Genomic DNA, 23,713 nt, shown 5'->3' with positions numbered 1-23,713 from the left:
GCTGTGGTGTCATGAAAATGGCCCATGGAAGGGGATATCACAGAACTGCTTCTGAGATCCCGTTCAAGTGCCCTCCTATCCGCACAGTATGGGCCAGCACTTTCTCAAGCACCCCGCAGCAAAGTGACGCTCGTCACGAGACGGTCAACGTGATATTTCTAATTCTCTGCAATTCAGCCAAATTGAGTGTGGCATCAAATTTAACGCGATGTCTTCTTTTCATGCAGCCATTGGTGACCGGTACATCTGAGACTGTCGACTCTGAAGGCTTGAGAACCCAGTATAACAACGGGCGGTTGAAACCTGGATTCCAACTCGGCTGGCTTGTCAGCAGAGCCTCTGACCCATGAGTCACCTAGCCACCCCATGAGTCACCTGACCACCTTAGCACACCTACATTTCAATCCCAATCTTTGAAATCTTTTAACCCCACTGCACAGGTGGCCGAAACCTGGATTCCAACCCAGGTTCTCAGCGATGTCGCCCGAGTTGCCCTTAACCTCGGAGCCTCCCGGCCGCCTCTATTCCTATCCGTTGATTTATGTATTTATTTGCGACAGTGGAGGAGTGCCACGCCACCTGGATGACGCAGCTCGCGATGGTGGAGAATCCCTCGAAGCCGGACACCCAGGAGACGTTGAGGGAGTGGGCGGCCGCCCTCGGCACAGACACGGCCCCGGGGGCGGTGGGCACGACTGTGAGTGTGGCACGGCGGAGAGAGAGAGAGAGAGGGGACACAGTGAGAAGAAGGGAGAAAGAGAGTGGACGGAGAGAGAGAAACTGCGAGAGATGGTAAGAGCGACACACGCAGTGAGACACATGGAGAGATGGAGAGAGACACGGAGACACAGGGAGAGACAGAGGGAGAGAAAAACTGCGAGAGATGGTAAGAGCGACACACGCAGTGAGACACATGGAGAGATGGAGAGAGACAAGGAGACACAGGGAGAGACAGAGAGAGAGAAAAACTGCGAGAGATGGTAAGAGCGACACACGCAGTGAGACACATGGAGAGATGGAGAGAGACACGGAGACACAGGGAGAGACAGAGGGAGAGACACAGGGAGAGATATATAGGGAGAGAAACACACAAGAGACAGGGAAAGAGATACAGAGAGAGACAGTTAATGAGTGTTAACACGAGGGAGGAAGCCAGGGCATCCGGAGAAAACCTGCTTGCGAGTGAGGGGGCAACCAGTGGGCAACCACGCACAGATGATATTAGTCGGCACTCTGCTTTACCACATCCTCCTGGTGAGCAAGGGTACGGCTCCCACTCGAAGCCCCACGGGAAGGGAGTGTTGCAACGTCTGTGTGTGTGTCTGCGCGCGATCCACCAAACCTCGCTGCTGCCTCCTCAGCGCTGCGTTACAGGCAGCCACGTGCAGTGAGCGTGGCCACCGCTGCCAGATTCTCCTTCCGGCGCATGACGAGATAATGTGTGAAAAGCTAAAACCGTGAATATCGAGGTTGGTGACCGAGCCCGGCTAAAAGGAGCCCCTGAACATGAAAAAAGAGAGTGCTGCCCGACTCGCCTTTGATGTTGACCAGTGCATTGTGGGAGACGCTGACGCCCCTCGCGTTGGAAGCGTGGCACGAATACTTGGCGCTCGTCTCCTCTCCTGGGGAAACAGAAAAGAATGTTCGCTGAAGCCGCCGCCTCTGAACAAATCCTCAAAAAAAACACAAATCCTCCGATCGGCAGAGCCACGCAAATTTGCGAGCCGATCCGACATCTGCTGCCAATTGTCGAGCGAGGACCGGCACGACCGAAGCGCAGCGCTCAAGACGGCGACCGTCGCTATTCGGGAAATGATAACGCAAGGTGGGTTTGCCAAAAGGCCGATGAAAAGAAGTGTTTGAGAAAGTCGCAGAGATTCGTTGGAATTATGGACAAATAAGGAGTCATCGATGCCGTTGATGAAGCAAAATAAATAAAATCGTGAGGACGTTTTGGTATTCGCGCGATCGTTATTTTAGCGGGAAGGATATCAAGAAAGCACGGAGTTTTACAGACACGGTTCCATAAGTTTGCTCGTGTGGATCCGTGAGTGGCGGGGCGATTTTGCTGTGCGTTTCTCAACCGAGCCATTTGTGGTGTAAAGACAATGGCAGCAGCAGCAGCAGCAGCGGGATGACATCAAAGGCCTACAACAACAATGCAACAACACTCCACTAAAGTATAAACTAATTTTATTTTACCAGGTAAGGCCCACTGAGCTATATAGCTCTTTTTCAGAAGCGACCTGGCCACGAATGTTAGCTTAATAAAGTGGCTTATCGTGTAGAAATGTATTGCAGCAGCCAAATACTCTAAACGCGTGTCGATTCTAAATTTGGTGGGAAAAACCGGAGGACCCAGAGAAAAAAAAACACGCGACCACGGGGAGAGAGACACGCAAACTCCAAATATACAGCAGGTGCCAGGGTCGGGAAAGAATCCACGACCTCCTGTGTACCAAACGAGGTAGTTAACAGTCAAGATGCTGAAAAGCGCTTGATTTGTAATGATTACTTTGTGTTTTTGTTCGAATTAAATGTCGTGCGGGGGGGGGACGCGAGTGTTTCGCGAGAGCGGTCGAGCGCCACTTTCTTCCGCAAAAACTAAAAAAGTGGAAACGCGACGGTACACAGAGCACAGCCGAACACAGCCGCTGCTATTTCCGCGGAATGTGTCTGTGTGTGTGTGTCTGTGTGTGTGTCTATGTGTGTGTGTGTCTATGTGTGTGTGCAGTTGGCACTGTGCCAACAGTTGGTACAGTAGGGGGCACAGGTGGTGCATCAGCCAGTCATTTCGGTCATCTCAGTCAGTCGACCCGTGGCACCTGGGTCTGCCCCGTGACCTCCTGCCAGCGGGCGTTCGACACTTCACGTGGCCTCAAGGTGCACATGGCCTGGCACAAGTGTCGTGGTGACGTCACCACCACTTAGTGGCGAAGACGGTTGTTGTTGTTGTTGCAGTTGGCACAGTAGGGGGTACAGCTGGTGTATCTACGGGTCATCACGGTCAGCCAACCCATGGCACCTGAGTCTGTCCAGAGACCTCCTGTCAGCCAGCCTTTGACACTTCACATGACTTCAAGGTGCACCTGGCCTGGCACGGGTGCCATGGTGATGTCACCATCACTTAGTGGAGAATGGTGGGTATTGGTATCGGTGTGTGCAGGGCGTGGTGCGGGCCACCCACTCCCTCGTGTGCCATGTCAGCCTTCAAAGAGGCAATTCGTTAACAGCACTTGCCCCAACAGCCTGTTAAGAGTATATGGGGGATCTTTGTGTGTTGTGTACAGGGTCAAGGTCATACGTGTGGTGGGAGCGGTAGTATCATGGTTCGTGCTCTGCACGACGAACCCGGCGACCCGGGTTTATATGTGGGGCACTTTAGAAAACTTAAACAAAAACTAAAAAACGTTAACGACTGTGTTTCATTTTTCCCAGGTAAAGCCCACTGGGCTATAAGCTCTTGTCATTCATAGGCCACCTGGTCACACGCGATGACAGCTCATTGATCGTGGCTGCTATCACCATCGCACGTGGGAATTCATAGGAGCAGCTAAGTCATATAAATGCGTGTTGATTCTCAATCCACCACGAGCAGAGAAAGACAGAACACTTTGACTCCAAATGTCAAATATTATACATCGCCAGGGTCCGGGATCGAACCCACGACCTCCTGCGCACCGAGCAACGGAGCTCAACATCTCGCCACCATCCCAGCGCCCAAAGCCCTCGCCAATGAGTAAATTATGAAGTATCTAATGCGCATCGTTCCGCGGTAATTGAACACAACCTGATAGTCTTGGAAGGACACGTGTTATCAATGACCCACGACGGGTTTCTATCCAAAATTGTTTTCCAAACCGAAAAAAATATGTTCGGCTTTTAAATTTTTTATATATATAATAAATCGTTAAAAATGCCCCCCGGCATAAAAAAATGTGTTCCCGTTCTGTCCGAGGATAAGAGCGTTTTTTTCCCTCACTCCTGGAATGAATGGAATTTTTTTTAGCAGAGAAGCACTGCTGTTTACAAAGATCGCTATCCCGCCCCGCGGGCCCCTGAGCTGTGGACAATCGCCGTGTTGTCGCGTGCCCTGTGCCTTGTAGGCCTCGGAGATGGGCGACAAATTTAATTTATTTAAACCATTTTTATTTTATTAGCTAAGGCCCTACTGAGCTCTATAGCTTGACCTGGCCACAAATGATAGCTCAAAGAAGTGGCTTATCATCATGTGGGAATTTATAGCAGCCAAAAACAATAAACGCATGTTTCTAAATGTGTAGGGAAACACCGGAGGAATCAGAGAAAAATTCACGCGACCACGGGGAGAACACACAAACTCCAAGTATACAACAAGCGTCAGGGTCGGGATCGAACCCACGACCTCCTGTATCCAAGGCGAAGTAGTTAACATCTCGCCACTTTGGCATCCCAATTATCACCGTCTCTGATGGTGTTTTCGGGTCGTGCCATGCGTGCTGTTCAGTACGGTGTCCGATGTTTCGCGACACGTGCCGGGAGCTTGGAAGCTTCTTCGGCAAAGAATGTAGCACGGAGCAAACGGGGCATTTAAATATAGAGCGGTGGAGCGGTGGCGCATTTGTCAGCAGCCTCCACTATAAACCCAGCTACCAGAGTTCGCATTCATGACACTCAAGGCGCTTGCCACAAATGAACCACAATATATTTCTGATCTCAAGCAGCATAAACCATCACGCAAACTCGAGTCATCCTCGCAGCAGCGGCGGCGGCGACTTTTGGCGAGGCATCGAACAAAGACGGCCACCGCATCGCGTGCTTTCAAATGCGCTTCTGCGGCAGTCTGCCTTCCGATATTAGGATGCCGCTGGAGCTATGCACTTTGATCTCATCTACATTGAAAACTCATTTCATTAGAACTGTTTGTTGTCCTTCCCACCCACATCTCCAATTAGCACGACTGGCTGTGCATGTTGCGAAAGAAGTTCAACATACACACAGAGTTCTAATCCTGACCACGGCTGACATCAGCGGCAAGTAGTACCTGGACCAGAGGTCGCAAACGGGTTTTGATTCCTTACCCGTACCCATACCCGGCCGCACCAGGGTCGCAATCGGGTACCCGTACCCTACCCGATACCTGGCTACCCGTACCCGGCCGGGTATCGGGTAGGGTACGGGTACGGGTACCCGATTGCGACCTCTGGGATGAAGCCATGTTGCAGGCGCGGGTGGGTTGATTCTAGGATCTTGAATTGTGAGAAGAGACAAGACGTTGGGAAATGAGTGACAAACGGTGACTCATCAGTGACTCACGGCCTATCCGTACCCGGCCGCACCAGGGTCGCAAACGAGTACCCGTACCCTTACCCGGCCAGGTAAGGGTAGCCGGGTATCGGGTAGGGTACGGGTATCGGGTACCTGATTGCGACCTCTGACCTGGACCGGTCCTGGTTCCCACCATTCACTCACCAACCCACTCTGACCAGCGTGGTGAAGTATGGCCAAACAAACCCCATGGGTCCCCACCTCGCCCTCTCTCCGTAGCCCAATGCCAACTGGGCCCCTTACAGCCCATTGCACCGTTACACATTCAACAGACGCATCACTAGCAGGTAGACCTTCATCCAGCAGTGGATTGTGCAAGTTAACCAATGTACGGACCCTCATGTGACGACAGAGGCACGTCAAAGCACGTGAATAGTTTCTTCTTCTAAATTAAACAATTTACAAATAGATTTCAAAGCATTCGTCCAATGCTGCATCATTCCCTGCAGAGTCGCATTTCATAAACAATACGAATGCCAACACATGACTAAGCAAGCTCTGGTTACATAACACTGCTCACAATGGGAAAATAAATTCCTCACTTCTGCCACTCGCTTTATATGAATGACCAACGTTATGCAAACAGGCAAAGAAAAGTGTGAGCAGCTGCAGATCTTGTTCATTATTTCCTTTTACATATTCCTCTTATTTATATGCCGAGTCGGCAAACACGCGTACAGGATGAGTAGCCCCCAAACTCTCCCATACCTCCCCACCCTCGTCCAAATCTCTAACTTGACGGCTCAATGGGAACAGTTTCAAATGCGTTGCTTGTTCCACCAGATGACAAAATAACGCAGTGTCATCCAATTCCAGCGCTTGAGATGTTCAGGTTATGTGGGTCCCTCGAGTTTCGTAACCGCAGCTGGCGAGGGCCCTGGTGCGAGGAACGTACATGGCCCCCCCCCCCTCTTCCTCTGTACCCCCCCCCCCACCGCCTCCGTGCACCCTCCACCCTTCGCCCCATACCCCCCATTCGGGCCTTTCCTGTTTTCCCGTCAGGCCTAGGTGCAGTTGCACTGCCTCCATACTTCATGAAGCTCACGGACGTTGTATCACCGCAAAAAAAATTAAGAATAATCAACAGCGGTTTGTTAATCTACTGTTGGGTGAAAGGCTCCCCACGTCGTCACGTTGGTCCTGGGGGTTGTTTGATCATACTTCACCAGGCTGGTCGGTGTGTGGGTTGGTTTAATCCTTCTCTTTGTGGACGTCGCGTGTCACTAGTTCCCGTGACCTCCGTGGCCGCAAGAGGCGCTACAATGGATGTAAATGCATATAAAGAATTGGTTCTTGAATGGAATTTTGACCCCGAATTGTGATGATTCATCAAATGTAAATGGGGAGGAGGGGGGCGATGGAGGGGGGTAAGAGAGGGGGAGGGCTCTAGGTGGAGGCGGGGGGTGAATCATCATAAGTCTGCTCGGCAGATTCTTGATAAACAAAAAATAGCGCTGATAAAATTTGCCATCGTGTACATTTTTACGGGGAAGTGTTTTTGCCATGGGTGTTTTGTTTCATTCACTAATGTGTTGTTTACGAACATTACAGGCACAAGACATTCCTCTCTCCGACACGTGCGCTCACAATGTTCACGTTGTTGCGAGAGGACACGGCGGGACCCCCTGTTGTGCCAAGACAGGCGTTCTACTGAAGATGCCACCCGGCCAATCGGAGCAAGACACACCAACTTTCGCCAAACCTCCGAAGACCACGCGCCAACGCGTCGCCCTCAAACGTACCCGGTCTCGCTGCAGACGCAACTGAAGAAGCTCTCGGCAACGGAGCGGAACGTCGGACATCGCGGCCAACACGCGCGCGCGCGGGAACAAACCCAGATATTTGCTTCTGTGCGCACGGAGATTTGGAACGAGCCCCTATGAGAGATCCGAACGGATCCTTTGTCTCGCGACGACGGTTGCGCGCAGATGACGCAAGAGATCAACAAAACGAACGAACCAACACCGCGTAACATTCGGCAGTTCCGTCACGTTCCAAAGCCGCGCGCACGCACCTGGAACGAGCAGCACGGAGGGGGACTCCTCCGCGTGGTTGAGGGGGGCCCCGTTACGGAACCAGGTGATGAGCACGGGATCGGGGGGACCCTCGGCGGCGCACGTCACGTTGAAGGCGGCCCCCCGCAACACGTTCACGCTCGCGGGGTCCTGCGTGAAACTGGGCAGCCCTGGCGAGGAGAGAAGGTTGAGAGGGGTGCGCGCGGAGCGTTGCGCACCGTACGAGGTCAGAATTGCGACATTGCATTGGCTTCCGGTTGTCGAACGGATACGACATAAGGTCGTACCCGCTACACACGCAGGGCGCTAGCCACAAATGAACAACAATCCCTCGCTGATCTCGTCGAAGAGCTTAAAACCATCATCACGCGAACTCCGGTCGTCCTCGCAGCAGTGGCTTCTGTGTGGCTATCGGAGAAAGACTGTCGTCGCGTCGCGCGCTTTCAGATGCGCTTCTGTGGCCGTCTGGAACGCTCTTCCTTCCGATGTTAGGAAGCCGCTGGAGCTGTGCGTTTATTAATCTAGATTGGAAATTCATTTTCTTGTAACTGCTTTTTGTGTTTCGTTTGTTGTCCTTCCAACCTGCACGGTTGGCTACGTATGGTGCGAAAGAAGTTCAACGTACATATGCGTACGTGAACGCGATCGCACCTCACGACGCCACGCGGCAACAGTGAGCATTATTTATTATAGAGAGACAGAGAGGCAGCCATGGGCAAAGGGAAAAAATTTACCCGTAAAAACAAAGTTTTTCACTATAAATCCTTTATATGCGTGGCGGCTAGAGTCCTCTCATCCTCTGGCTTGAGATGGCTGCCACCTATGGGTCAGATGATTGCCTGCCACCATTAAGCAATTGGTAATTAAATATAATTTATTTTTTCCTAAAAAGTGTAAAATTTTGGAAAAAACTTTTCACGAAAATAAATTGTCACGCACAACGAGTCTGTGTGCAAAATGTCAGCTCGATTGGATCACGAGAAGTGGGTTAAAAAACGACCGAAAGATTTGCACGGTCGTAAGCGCGCAAGCAAGCAAGCAAGTGAACTTAATATAAAGGATTTAAAAAAGCAAGCTATCTGAAAATTTAACCCAGCTGTGGAAAAATCATGGCCGACCGACCGATGATGATGATGATGATGACGAGTTGTACGTAGTGAGTTCACTTGACTCCCTGCAGCCACGCAGAGGCAGCTTCAGCGACTAGCGAGGGAGGAGGCGGCGAATCCGTTCTTTTCCTCAAAACGAGGAATCCCTTCATGTGCTTGAGGGCAAATGAAAGATCGTGAAGTGACATGCCCACTGACCTTCGACCCTGAGGAAGCCTTCGTCCGATAGCAGCACTTGTTGGCTCGCTTCCACGCGGCAGCGGTACGCCCCCGCGTCGGTGCGCGCCACGGGGTGGATCCTTGGAACACGAGCAGACAGTTACACCGCATTAGAAAGTAAACTACGCAATAATATCTTCTTCTTGGTTCTTTCGGTAAAGTCACGTAGAAGGGAAATAATAAATAATAAAACATTAACATCATGCTAATCTCCCAGTTACGTGATAATTTCTCACTTTAACATCATGCTAATCTCTCACATTACAATAGCTACTTGTATGATAAATTCCTCTGTTGATATGTAAACTCCTTTGTCAAGGCGCTCTGCTCCTCCCATCCAGCTTAAATACGCTGCCAAGCTTAACAGTGTTCATTGGGACGCTGTCTTTTCCGACAGCTCTGTTCTTCACCTGAGGACGGCTGCTTGTGTTGTGGCCGAAACGTCGTGAGAATTTTATTTTTTTATGTTTTATTTTTATTATATTATTATTTCCCTTCTACGTGACTTTACCGAAAGAACCAAGAAGATGAATCCCTGCAGTCGCGAAAGATTTAAATCGAAATTTACACAATAATAGTGAGAGGTGACTGGGGTAGAGCTCAGTGGATCAGCAAGCCGACCCAGTAATTATTCGAATGTTGGGCCCCCTACGTTGAAATGTGGTTGGAACCGTCGGACCAGCGTTGCTCCAAAGTTCCACGTTTACTGGGGTGCCTGAGATCCCGAGTTCGAAGTTGGGTTTGACCCACCCAACGGACGTTAAGCTGGGTTCTCAAGTGAGTGCAGTGAGTCACGTCCACCAAGGAGATGGAGCGATGAAATCGGCGCGTGTGCAGGTTCTGGGCGGATCGTTATATCGCAGGTCTGTGAGAGAGATGGCAGCAGTTTTTTGGAGGCCTTCATCCAGCAGTGAATTGACCATGGCTCCTGCTGCCAATGATGATGATGATGGAAAACAGACGTGGCAAGACACTGAATCTTCTTGGTTCTTTCGGTAAAGTCACGTAGAATGGAAATAATAAAAGAAGACACTGAATGTCTCTAAACCGGTGCAGAGTTATTTTCATCGCCCGTGGCCGTGCGAACTCGGCCACCCACGGTAACGTGGCGGCCGCTGCCGGTCTGCGGAGCAGAGACAATGGAACCGAGCGTGCACGCGGACGCTCCCACGTGACCAAAACATCTCCTCCTCATTCCCGATGCTCCTCTCTGGAGCGAATAGATCGTGGCGTGCGATGTGAGCCGTTTTTTAAATTTTTTAACCAACCACGTAAGGCCTACCGAGCTATTTAGCTATTTTTCAGAAGCAACCTGGTTATCACAAATGATAGCTTAACGAAGGGGCTTGCCATGTGGAAATTTACAGCAGCAGAATACTCTCAACACATGTTTCTAAATGTGGAGGGAAAACCCGGAGGACCCGGAGAATAATCCACGTGATTACCGGGAAAACATGCAAACTCCATATCCAGGATTCGGGGTCGGGATCGGACCCACGGCCTCCTGTATACCAGGCGAGGTAGTAGAAAATCTCACCACTGCGGCTCCCCCAAATTCAACCCCGCTACTGCAGTCCCCCGTGGCCTCGTGGGCAAGTGGCTGGAACATTGACAATGGGAGGTGGGAACGTAGCACCTCCGATTGGCACGGTTGCCTATGTACGGTGAGAAAGAGGTTCAACGTACATATGTACGTACAACACGGCGAACGAACAGAGCAGGAAACAGCTGCCGCCGCCACAGCCACCGCACCGAAAGAGAGAACATTGAGGTTGTTTGACCATACTTCACTATTTTGGTCCGTCCTGGGTTGCTGAAGAGTGGAAACCCCCCTCCCCCCCCACCCGCCAGGACCGGTTCAGATATCACTCCACCATTGACGTTAGCCGTGGCTGGGAATCGAACTCGGGCCGCCTCGGTCGATAGCGCAGTGCGCTAACCACTGTGCCACCGCTCAATTGCGATTTCAACCAACGTTTGATGAAAACAGCTGAGGTTGTCGAGTGGTCATCTGGCGGATATAGCGACGACAACAGGTCGAGTTGATAGACATGCCTCTGTTATTCTTTAAAAACTAAAATGAGTTGGCGTGGTTAGGGTGCAGAACTGTCTGAAGAAGTGAAATACATTTTGCGGCAATTCGTGGCATGTCAGCGTGTTCTCTCCGTTTCAGTCACAGATCAGGGCACCTTTCAAGCCCGCGAACTGAGATTTACCGCAACCCTTACCACACCTGCAGGGAACATACCGGCTCGGATTAAAACCACAGAGGCTTAGCCTCGTTTAAACGTTAATCAATAAACTACTTTAAAATGAATAAGTGAGTGTAACAAAAAAAAGGGAATCAACTGGACCAAAAATGCAAAGATTTATTCCCTAATCCAGAAATCAATCCGCTGCTCGAGATGAGTTGTAAAGCTCGCAAAGCAATATGCTAAAGTCGTTTTTTTGCAGTTAATAAAAGTAAATTGGGCACGGCGGTCGGTGCAATGCACCGAACCCGCCACCCCACCCGGTTCGATTCCCGGTCACAGCTGAGATGAGTGGCAAGGGACGTTCGCCCCCTTTGAGAAACCGGCACGGAGCAGCGAGGCGAGCTACGGCCGAACAACCCCCGGTGCTTGGCACGCTGTCGGGAGGCCTTCATCCAGCAGTGGATTGAAATATTACAGAGAATCGATCAACCGTTTCGTACGAATAATGCGAAGCGGCAAATCTGTGCGTGCGTTTGTTTGTTTGACAGTTTTGTGCGCGTTTGTCCGAAAAAAGAAACCTCATCCTAGACCACTCCACCAAAGTGAGGGGTCGTTTAAGGAGCTCACGTTACGGAGTTCATGCCAACGGGGTTGATGCAACGACCAAACCAAAATTTAAATTTGATCAGATAAATTTGGATAATTCTGCTTATCATTTACATTAGCCCGGTTCATGATATGAGTCCCATTTCAAAATCACACAGTGGAAAGGCAAGCGCCATTGGTGGGGGGGGGGGGGGGGTATGGGATTGTGTAGGGGAGCGGCGCAGACGTAAAATTTCAACAGGTTTCCCACCCACCCGCTCGTAGTAAACACAAGTTTTTATTATCGTAATTATCGTTTTAAAATGTTTATGTAGTTCCACCCCCCACCCCCTCTATTTTTGAAGGTCAGGTCTGACAGAGCGCATTGACAATTTATTTACTTATATAAACGGTTTACTGTTGAGAAAAGTATGCGTGGCGAGAAAGGACGATGGCCGGTGGGTGAGAATAACGATGTAGCGGCAGCCAACGGAGGAAACGCGCCCGAGAGAACGTCCGGCGCGGAGATGGAGCAAATGAGATCCACTCGTTTACTGGAGCTACGTGGATTTTTAAGTCACAGGACTGTGCGTGATGGTGATGACTTTGGGTCGCCTTCATCCAGCAGATGATGGTGGTGACTGATGATGATGAGGAAGTTTAAGTTCGAAGGCAATTTTGTTTAACCGGGTGAGAACTTAAAGAGACCAGGGGAACAGTCTCACTTGCGATAATGACCCGGGGTCGCCAGAATGCCAAAAAAAACTAATTCAACAAAACAGAGCACAGAGTGACCGAAATAAACAGAAATCAGACCAAGAATAGAAGAAAAAAAATAGAAAAACAAAGCAAAAAAACAACTCTGTTTTGCAGATGAAACAACGACCACTGCGAGTAACAAACAAACTGAAAACGTGACAGTCGGTCACCGTTGGAAGAAGAGAACGCGAAGTTGCCAGCGTGGCGGACACAAGCCCATTCATCGGGAGCGCTCACTCGAAGAGACCGCGGGGGTAATTGTTCACGAGCACACAGCGAGCGGCCCGGCTGAATTAGCATTTTGTGCACGACGGCTTGGCTGGGTCAAAACAAGGCACGGATCGCCGACCCAGTAAGGGCCGCAGGAAAGTCTCCGAATTTGCACTGAAGGGTGCCAATTACTAAAGCGTAGTTTTGCGGAACGCAGGCCCAGATACCAAAAATAACAAGCGGCGAGCGACAAACACAGCGTCGACTGGAGGTGTAATTGATGGAGAGTGAATGCCTTTCTTTTGTTGAGCGAGGTTGTCATTATCAGAGCTTGGGGAAAGAGACTAAGGGAGGGAATTCCAAAGTAGAGCGGTGTGCGGGAACAGGCGGAAAGTGAAGTTGGGCGATCCGCAGTGTGGCAGTGTGGCGAGTGGGATGAGTGGGAGTGTGGATGGGCGAGTTAGTAAATGAGTGAGTGGGTGAAGGGGTGAGTTGGTGAGTGAGTGGGTGGGTGGGTGAGTTGTTATGACCTACAGTGTGGTGGATGAGACAAAACAATCAGTCTGGTAGACATGGCACTCAAAGTGGGTGGAGGAATCGATTTTAACCTGGTGCAGCGAGGCAGAAGCTGGGTGCTCCCCTCCAGCTATGGCAGCGGCATTCCAACTTTGGATAAATTCATGATTTGTACCATCGCAATAATTGTTCGGAGCTACAGAAGAAGTAACAAAAACGAAAGACATTCACCAAAACCGCTGCACATAGGAGGAAAACTAATTAAAAAATTGGCGACGTTTCGGGTAATGGCCTTTCTCCACAGCAGGCCAATTGTGTGTTGGTTAATCTTTTGTCTGCAGTGCCTGCGCACCCAATGCCAGCACGGTGCCACAACCTTCCCTCCAGAGCTCAGGATGGCTTTGGCACAGAAGAGGAAGCCGAAGGAGCTCGCTGCAATCAAGAGGGCGGCTGGCAGCGAAGGCAGCTTCGCAGGCAACGCGACGCAACGTGGCAGCCTGCTACGTTCCGGATTGACCGCCCCCCCCTCCCCCCAATCCCCCCAACGGTTTGGAGTCGCATAAGCCAAATTTCCACTTCTGCAGGAAATACTGAGCCCAACTCATAACTCAACACAACCGCGTGCCTCCTTACTGTCGCCGTTCGTGCCAACTGTTTGGTTTTAGCCGTTGTGCAATGATATTCCGTTCTTATGGTCGCTGCTACTGCTCCCACTATGGCAGTCATACAAGTGCAATGACAGTAGAGTCAATCTACTGTGTGAGTGGACTAGTGGCCACGTGAGGTAATGACAGAGAAGTCAGCTTGCAGTGCGAGTGGACTGGTGGCTGCGGGAATGATCGAGAATCGGAGCGTGGCCAGGTGACGGAAGAGGACGGTGGAGTCTGCCAGTAGAGAGAGCGGTCTGGAACCAGCGAGAAGGTTCGGGAATGGGGGCGTGGCCTCGTGACCACATATAAGGGGGGAGATGCGCGGGAGACTCAGGGCTGTTGCAGTGGGGTCAAGTGTGAGCACGTGGCACCTTAATAAAATAAACCATCTCAAGACAAGTACGTCCAATTCGTCTTTACACAAGTAAAAAAAACACTCAAACCAAACTGGAATTTTCTAGACAACGGGGTCGGCAAAAGCAAATAACAAGAAGATAATTATTTTTTTTTTAGAATTCAGTATAAGACTCAATGCTTAATAAATAACGTCACGAAGCAGCCCTTAAAGAGCCACATGCGGCTCTGGCAAAGATAAAAGTGCAGCCATGCGATTGCTTGCTCACGCCGCTGCTGGCGAAAAAGGGCTTCCAATACTGGCACCTCTAGAGCCGATCTGCAGGGTAGTTGGCCTGCTCTTCCACACTGGCCAAATGTCGCGGAAGAGGTCCGAGTACCCACACTGTACCTCACCGCACGCGACCTCCCAATTAACTAACGGAGACACTCCAATAACCATTGGCTACGTTGCTCACCTCCATTAGTGATCTATTCTTGATTTCCTATACACTGGTAGAGCTTCACCAATATCCGTCATGTTCTATCAACTGTTGTATAGACACCTTTATGGTCCTGTGTTAGTCGTAATGAATTGCGATGATGATGTAATCGGAGATTGTAATTCAAGATAGCGATGTTGCTGTCACTATAACTGACCCATATTTTGGCTGTCCTGCCACGTCCCATCTCATTTGTGCATGAGCTGAACTCATCCGCTCCCCTTCCCCGTGGCGGCGTTGTCCCCTTTCAACGGTCTCGTCTTTCAGCGGTCATCATCCCTTCTCGCCATGAAGTTGTGCGCTGCCCAAGCCCACTTGCATTCCATTTACAGAAAACTCAACACGTCCGTAATTTTCACCGTGGCCTTAAAAGGAGAAGAAATATGTAACAGGCGACGTTTCGGCAAATGGCCCTTTTGCATGCCACAAAAATCAATGCGCCATTCCCTAAAGCATCGCCGATGATGGTGGCGAGATGTGAACTCCCTTGCCGGGTATATAAGAGGTCGTGGGTTCAATCCCGACCCTGACACCTGTATATTTGGAGCATGCATGTTACCCCCGTGGTCGTGTGGATTTTTCTCTGGGTCCTCTGGTTTTTCCCTCCACATTTAGAAACACGCGTTTACAGTGTTTGGCTGTTGCTAGACATGTCCACGTGATAAGCCACTTTCTTGAGCTATCATTTGTAGCCAGGTCGCTTCTGAAAAAGAGCCACAAAGCTCAGTGGGACTTACCTGGTAATATAAAAAGTTTTTTTATTTCGTTGATATATTTTTCCTTTAAAGGCCACAGTGTTATGGACGAATGCATCGAGTTTATTTGTGTTGTTGTTGCTACTTGTGTTATTGCACCACTGCCAACCCAAGCAGCAGCCAGCAGCGTCACCGAATGTATCCGTTTACATTCACGTGCAGTGGATGCGGCATGCCCGATTTGCATTGGCTGCCTCGTCAGGTGGAGAGCCAGTTTTACCAACCGCAAAGGAATGACGACGATGAAGGCCCAACGGCAGAGAAAACACCCTGCGCCTACGACCAGATCACTCGGAACGCGCCCGATCTCGCCAGATCTCGAAAGCCAAGCTGGCTTTGAGCCTGGCTAGTTGCTTAAGTTGCGAGACCGCTGTGCATAAATCAGGTGTCGTGAGCTGCTGCATGGGCTACGCTTATTTTTGCTTTGATTTCTATCTGCCTCGTTGTTCTATTTTATTGTATGTTGTTGATTTTGTAAGTTTGGTCACCGGGGTCACTCTTGAAAACGAGACTCCATCCCGATCTCTTGGATAATCACCCGGGCAAACGAGATAAACTGCAAACTACGTTGTCAGAGCGGGGACGTGCTGACAAATCCACTTTGGTATTGTACAAACTGTGCCCTAACGCCTATATGTCCCACATCTTCACCAACCCCCACTGACCAGCATGGTGAAGTTTGGTCAAACAATCAGCACAACTCGAGCGGCATAGCCTTCATCCAGCAGTGGATCGACCATAGGGGCTGTGCAGTTACACGTACATACACGGAGACTGGAATGAATTGAGCAAAAATAAAACAGAACAGCAACAACAACAGCATTGTCAATTTTTGGTGACAAACCACCAATGAGGCTTGCCTCCGTAAACTCAATTACTCCGTGTTCTTTTTGGACGTCGTTTAATTAAAGTGTGACTAAACGAGATTGAGTCAGAAAGCATTAACGTGTTCGTGGGGGCTTTTTCTTCTGGCCCCTGTATCATGCTGAGCTCCAATACACCCACCCACCCTGACCAACGCGACCCCCAGCCAAGACCTAGTGGAGACCAGGGGTTTATCTGTGGCTTGTGTGGGGGGCCGCTTGGGTGGGGGGGGGGATGTCACGAGGGGGTTGGCAATGATGGGGGGCACCCAGCTTGGCACGCGATGCCATGGAATGAGAGTGCAAGGCTGCTGCTAAGCTTTGAGTAATCCTGTTAACTGGCAAGGGGCACCCCCGTGTTAAAAAAGAAACACTTACAGTACTGATCTAATTTAACTTTATTGACCGTTTGTATACGAGTGATGACAACTACTAATAAAGAGGGATGGAAGGATGGAGCGGTGGTTAGAATCTGAATATTTATTGAGACAGGAGGAATCCGATGAGTTATGAAGCTTTTTTTCCCACAGATGTCCAGCAGGGGCGGTGAGGGCACCGTGCTAAAAACCTAGACGGAGCTGCGTTTGAATCCCGGCTACTCTTCACAAGAGTGACGAGCGATATCCGAACCTGTCCCTGGGCTCCTGTGCACTGAACCATACATAGCAGCGTGGTGAATTATGGTAAACAACCCACATAACTGACAACGATGTGGGGAGAGGGCCTTCATCCAGCAGCCTGTTGCTAAAAGGCTGTGAATGATTCTTTTCAGTTACAAACAAGACAGAAATGCACACACTCCCCTTGTCATTCTTCCCTCTTATAATTGATTACATTTTTGCCCCCAAGTTTATCCTGATTGCACTGAGTAATATGCCAAAGAATCCATTTGCGATTCTCGTAAAAAAACATTGCGAACCTTCGCAGTTAGAGAACGGCCTGCGGAAGTGGATATAACAGAACTACCGCCGAGATCCCCTGAAAGTGACCTCTGGTCCAGAATCTCAGCAGTGCCAGCTCAGCGCTCTGAACACGGAGCCGCAACACAAGCCTCACCTTTTGGCATTTTCAATAGAGAAAAAAAATACAAAAAACAGCCGTTTATTGCCGTATATTTGTTATTCTTTTTCTAAATACCCCTTGCTCTGTATGTTGTCACCCCATGTAACCGACGGAATCAGAATCTGAATCTTTATTTATTCTGGAGGAATCCCATGAGCTATAACGCTCTTTTCTCACAGATGTCCAGGAGGGGCGGACCATAAAGTTCCAACAACAAACTATACAAACACACAATAGGAGTGAAAAGTATTGGAAAGTTAAGCATAACACAAATACAAAATTTATTTTGCCCGGTAAAGCCTACCGAGCTATTGGCTTCTTTTCAGAAGCGACTTGGCCACACATTTACTTATTTATATTTTTTATCAGGCAAGGCCCACTGAGCTATATAACTAGTTTGCAGATAGCTCAACGAAGTGGCTCATCATGTGGACATTTATACCAGCCAAACAATCTAAATAATCTGAACGCAAAACAGACAGACACACTAACAGACGGATGGACAGAGCCCCGGCATGAACGCTCTCAACCGTCATTAGGAAAACGTTCCAAATGCTGAAAAACCAGGGCGCCGACATCGACAACGCACGCAGGCGGGCAAACAGTGAAGGTAACCAGGCGAGCGGGCACCGGGTGAGAACATCTCTTAAATTTCGATTTAAAGCTTTCGTGACTGCAGGGATTCATCTTCTTGGTTCTTTCGGTAAAGTCACGTAGAAGGGAAGTAATAAAATAATAAAAATAAAACATAATAAAATAATTCTCACGACGTTTCGGCCACAAAGCAAGGTGAAAACCAGGTCTGTCGAGGCGGCAGCGTCTTACTTGAGCACCACCTGCAGCAGCTCGCGTCCGTCGCTGTTGAAGCGCGTGAACTCGCGCACGGAGATGTGATCGCCCAGAACGTCGCCCAAGTCGACGCCGTCGCGCAGCCACACCACGTCCATGCGGCGGTCGCTCTCCACCGAGCAGCGCAGCTCGGCCGACGCGCCCACCGACGCCGTCAGGTTCATCGGGCTGCGCTGGATCGACAGCGCTGGATGGGAGAGAAGGTTGGGGTTGGAGTTGGGGTTGGGGGGGGGGGGCAGGGGGAGTCATTGGTTAGGTGAGATGAAAGGGGGCAGAGAGAGGGAGTGTGGGAGGGGGGCAAAGGTCACAGGGGAGCGTAGAGGGAATTGGAAGATGAAGATAACGATGTGAGCTGCGTGGAGTTGAGGATGTTTTAGGATGATGTTTTTGAACGCGAGTTCTCTGGATCCCCACCACAGTACATTGTCATTTTCATCACTGTCAGCCATGATCTATCCACTGCTGGATGAACGACTTCCCAAGTTGTTGCCATCTCTCACGGCCCCGAGATGAAACGATCCATCTACCTCTCAGTAAACATGGATGGAGCAATATGAACACAGACTCTGGGGGAACACAGGCTCTGCTGGTTGCACAAATCAGTCTGAAGACAACCGTTATAAACACGTCACAAAAAGTAAACGGGAAAAAAAATCCATCGTTGTAATCATTTACGCTGAACAAAACCAACGTCAGCAAGACTAGAAAGCAAATGCCAAAGTTGTAAATAAACAGATGTGTGCAATTCACTTGGGCCACTTGAAGGGCTTGTAAAGGGGTCAGCTTGACCACACAGTCTAGAAGATTGCTTTATTTATCAATTCATCACGTTCGTGCAAAAATGCGCAAGCTGAGTATATTGTGCGGACGTTTTGACACTCAGCTTTCCCTGCCACGGTTCGCGAGCAATCTCGCACGATAACCCACGAGCACCACCACCACCAGCAGCAGCAGCAGCAGCTAACAAAACAAATTGCCTACCCAACCCCCAGAAAATAATTAACACCACCCGGAATGTGTCCGATCTCGTCGCATCTCAGAAGCTTCAAGCAGGCTTTAGTGCCTGGGTAAGGCTTGCGAGGACTCGTGCTAAGACGGACGTTTTGCTGAAGACGCCACCCAGCCGATCGGAATGAGACGCCAAATGACAAACACCTCATAACCAAATCGCCCTGGATGTGACCGATCTCATCGCATCTGGGAAGCTAAGCAGGGTCTTTAATTTTTTGTATCGACAGTGCTTCAGATTGGGTGGCCATCATGCATACCAGGTTGTCAGTCTACTCCGGGGGCCATGTGGTGTGCAACAGAGGGCTATTGCAGCAAAATCTACTGTTGCACTGTTCTATGCCCCCTAAACATATACGCTCCCCATATTTTTAACTAACCCGCACTGGCCGGCATGGTCGGTGAAGTATGGCCAAGCGACCTCTACGACCCGCACGGCATGGGGAGGGGGGGGGGCTTTCACGCAGCGGCGGCTCGGCAAAAGGGCCGTGTGCACGCGTACATTGTGTACAACAATGGCAATCGTCACAGCCAAGAGGAAGACCATCGCGGAGATGAGCCGATTGGCTAACTTTCCTCGAGAATAAGTCATGTGAAAAAATACTTTTTTTTTAAAACACGCTTTAATTAAATGTACCGTACGAGTAATGTCAGAACTCCACGACTCCAGGAAGTGGCCCCGAAGCTTGCCACAACATAAGGGATTGTGGTGATTTACAGCCAACGTGAGTTGAGCGTGGACAATTAGACCCAAGCCGAAACATAACATGTAAAAAAGATGGTTTAAAAAAAAAATTTAATGATAGAATATAGTATTGTCATCAGTATGACATAAGTATACCAAGTTTGCAGTCGATAGCACATTGGGAAGTGGGTAAAATTTTAGTTTCAAGATTTGAGGATACAACAGACAGAGTGAGTTAAATAAAAGCGTGTAAAGAAACGGCAAAATCACTGGTGGCGGCTGAGACCTGGGTTCAAACCCAGGTCTCTCAGCTGTGGCAGCCCTGACCTCTGAGCTATCCGATGACCTCTTGCAATGCCTTACTGCTTACCCCCGACGTTTGACCACGTGATACACCGAGTATACCTCACAAATATAATCAGTCGAGATTGTAGCCCATAGTCAACTAAACATGCCCGTGGGCACACAGCGTAGCAGCCTTCAAATATTAACTCACGCACCCTTAAATACAAACTGGTCCCTTTAATTTGGATTTTCAAAAGTCAATAGCCCAAGGGGCTGCTTTTCTCCTATTTACAGCCTTGAGCCAGTGGTGGAAATTCCACATTTCTATGACGGGGGGGAGGGGGAAGTATGCCTGTCCATAGAACCACCACTGTTGGCTCTGGACTACTGCACTGCATAAACAGACCGAATCGAAAGCTGCTAGACTGGAAGGCAGGGGGTGGGTGGGGTAACTTTTTCCCCGACTGAGGGCCGAATAGGACTTTAACAAATACCTTTTGTGGGGGGACCACACACCGACACACACGCTCAGGGACTCCTGTCACCGTAGGAGGCCCTGGCAGTGACAGAAGTGAGCGAGCACAGCGCTCAAATTCGGTGTTGTTGTTGCCAGGTCGACAAAAGTGAACCCTCCAGTACCCGATTAGCGAGGCTAAGAAGCTTGCAGTGAAGGATTAGTGGCCGTGGGTCGTTTCGATGTGGTAGGCCTCACGTGCCCACGGTCCGTATGATATTAAATTGTGGGCCCCCCCTACCCCCCGAGCCTAACATTTCCCACAACGCTCGTGGACAACGACTCCTTGACACATCTGAAACATCTGATGACAAGAACGGGGCGTACAATCTAAATCGCGGGTCGAATACAAATGTGGATCTATATCGTGTCTAAAATTGTGACCGCATCTCATGATGCTGCACAGAAACAGTGGGGTCTTTAATTGTGTTGAGAGGCAGCAGTTAGTCATAGGCAGAGAGAAAAAAACTTGTTTTATTTATACAGCATGAAAGGAATTTGCGAACGAGAAATAACAAACCTTTTTTAGTGATATTTTATTTCCCTCATGACCATTGTGTAACAAGAGAAACTCAGACTGGGTTCGTGGTGTCGGCATTTCTCAGCAATACCATGGCCACTTTCTACACACACGTACTACAATGAGAATAACACAACCGTGAAATGTCAAAGTTTGAGTCCCACGGGAAAAAAAAAAACTCTGTCACTCAGATTTATTTTCTCCATTTCACAAGTCAATTACCAACTCAAGGGTCATAGGTGGTGCACAGGTAATCGTCAACACCACAGGTACCTGATGACCTTCGGTCGGAATGCACGACAATATCTACTCGAAAAAAAACATCATCACCCGGCAAGAATACATATCACGCTCTGGCTTACTCTAGGCCACCAGCGACACAAAACTAAAAGCGACGGGGCTCACAAACTAACTTATGCATGAGGAAGTAAAGTTTCCTAAACTATAGATTCACGATTGTGATTATGGTGCTAACACAAGTGGCAAGCGATATCCAAACTGGTTCTACCCCCCCCCACGCACTTCCTCTTGTCAATCTGCATTGACCAACGTGGTGAAGTATGGTCAAACAACCCCGACGACCGGCAGAAAGTGTAACTCCTATTTCTTTTCCTCACGTAGAACACCCACGTTGGCCATGAGGACACTAACAGCAGCAGCAAGTTAAATCTACTGGCAAATGAGGTTCCAATGGTGTAAATGCTTACCCCGAGCTCTCATACTCTGATGGTGCATTGTCTCTGAGTTGTGCGCCTTTTGGCGTACATCTGGTCCAACCCATGTGAGACTAGGCTCTAAGGAAAGCCGTCTCGGGTGTGGACCAATCAACTTCAAGGACAGTGCATACATTATCAGAGTTATGTTTTTTTTTGCATTATGACTGCAGGTATTGTGGTCTATGCAAACATGACTCCTTGTAAAAAATGTGTCAGTTTTGTTGCCAGATAGAAGGGTAAAAAAAACAATTATCAAGTTAAATCTTGTTTTGTTGTTGTAACTTGCTCATCCGCCCCTACTAGACATTTGTGAAAAAAAGCTTCATAGCTCATCGGATTCCTCAAGGATAAACAAAGATTCTGATTCTCAACTGGCACTACCCTCCCCATTCCCACATCCGTATGCGTAACCTGCACTGACTGGCATCCAGCAGTGAATTCACTTAGGTGCCGTAAATTATATTATTGCATTACGCCACGTCACTGCTTCTGCGTCACCTTTAGCCGTGAAGAACAGACTTTGGCACATTTGCAATCGTGACAAAGTGCACGAGTAATGAACACCACATGTTGCATTACATTACACATATTAGTGCAAAAGTAACATCGTTTTTTGTTTATTCTTGAAGAGTTTGTCCGTTACTCTAATCGGTAACAATTCACATGCCAATTAACAAACATTCATACGGAGATAATTGTATAATGTAATTCTCATCCAGCCCCACATCAACAAGTGCAGCCTCCGACTCTTATCCGCTATCTGTCGGTGACCCCATTTGCGTGATATAAAGGACCATTACTCGAAAAGTCACCTGTTATTGTACACTATCATTCCCTTTCATGGCGGTGTTTTTGACGAAGGCATTGAGGGTTTTTGGTTGTTGTTTGTGCTCAGTGCATGAATCCAAAGCCGTCAACCCATACGGTTTACCCGTATTCTTGTGCAGGGAAATTTAATTCAGGTCCATACGGGGTACAGCCGTTTCAATGCGGACCAAACTAAATTGTCTCTTTGTGTTTCTCCCTTGTGATGGAACTTTGTAGGATGAACGTTGAGATTTATAAGGGCACGGGGTGACCAATAAGGTCTGTATTGGTCTGTAATAAGCGAGGCACTGATAAGGGATTCACAGGTATGTGAATCGTTTCCCGTGACTGTTGAAAGGCAAAGGTATGCTCCTTAGCCGAGCTTAGGTAAGGGGCCGTCCATAAATGACGTCACACACCTGGGGGGGGGGGGGTCAGATTTTTGTGACGATGTGTGACGAGGGGGGGGGGGTGAGAAATGTGACGTCACATCAAAATGCGCAACTTTAAATAATATAGAATTGCTATAACACTCCTACAACATCAGAGTGCAGCGCCACATTAAATACGCACTACAATGACAATAGTTTTAAGCGATTTGAAGCATGTTTTATTTTCAAAATGGAAATATGGTTTGGGGGGGGGCAGAGCTTTGTGACATCATATTTGAGGGGGGGGGGGGTCTGACTTTTTGTGACGCCGTGTGACGAGGGGGGGGGGGTCAAAAATTGTCCAAAATCACGTGACGTCATTTATGGACGCCCCCTTAGGTAATAGAGTCCAGTGTATATTTCCGTACGGACGGTCCCGGCACACCACATTGATGATACCTCTCGTTGTGGCTGTAGCTACCAGTAACGCACCTACTCCATGCTACCATCGACTCGCAAAAATATTACGTATGGAAATAAGTCCTGCCCGGATGTGTGTGTGTGTATATATATGTGGGGTGTTGTATTAAACGATGCCATTAATTATCGCGACTCAGATCCAAGATTCTGGTTTAATAACTGATTGTTGTGTTCTACGTTGCAGTGCAGCGGACCCCGCGTGAGAACCATGGCAATGCAACACCAGTTATTGAAGGCGGATCATGTAAAGTTCGTGTGAACAAAAATGAGGCCGAGGAACAATCGAAGGTGTCTGTCTGTCGGAGGGACACAACTGGGAAAACACAAACACGTTATTGTGTAGATACCTCGGGAAGTTATTGAAGGCAGATCGGGATCAAACTTACGACAATAATGG

The 23,713-nt window shown here is 49.1% G+C and overlaps 1 protein-coding gene across 1 annotated transcript in view; it reads right to left on the bottom strand.

Annotated features, from left to right (window-relative positions):
* LOC133339020 (tyrosine-protein kinase Mer-like) overlaps positions 1-23,713 on the bottom strand; it is a 71,370-nt gene that overhangs the window by 45,564 nt on the left and 2,093 nt on the right. The window contains exons 2-6 of the mRNA XM_061547154.1: positions 17,907-18,117; positions 8,630-8,730; positions 7,322-7,492; positions 1,536-1,622; positions 580-695 (exon numbers count right to left, since the gene is read on the bottom strand). Of these exons, the coding sequence (XP_061403138.1) occupies positions 580-695; positions 1,536-1,622; positions 7,322-7,492; positions 8,630-8,730; positions 17,907-18,117 (686 nt within the window). The remainder of the gene's footprint in view (positions 1-579; positions 696-1,535; positions 1,623-7,321; positions 7,493-8,629; positions 8,731-17,906; positions 18,118-23,713) is intronic.

This window comes from Lethenteron reissneri, chromosome 8, assembly GCF_015708825.2.
Source record: "Lethenteron reissneri isolate LAM-NWPU_2019-01 chromosome 8, ASM1570882v1, whole genome shotgun sequence".
In the NCBI taxonomy this organism is placed as follows: Eukaryota; Metazoa; Chordata; class Hyperoartia; order Petromyzontiformes; family Petromyzontidae; genus Lethenteron; species Lethenteron reissneri.
This window is presented reverse-complemented; position numbering and strand designations above follow the sequence as displayed.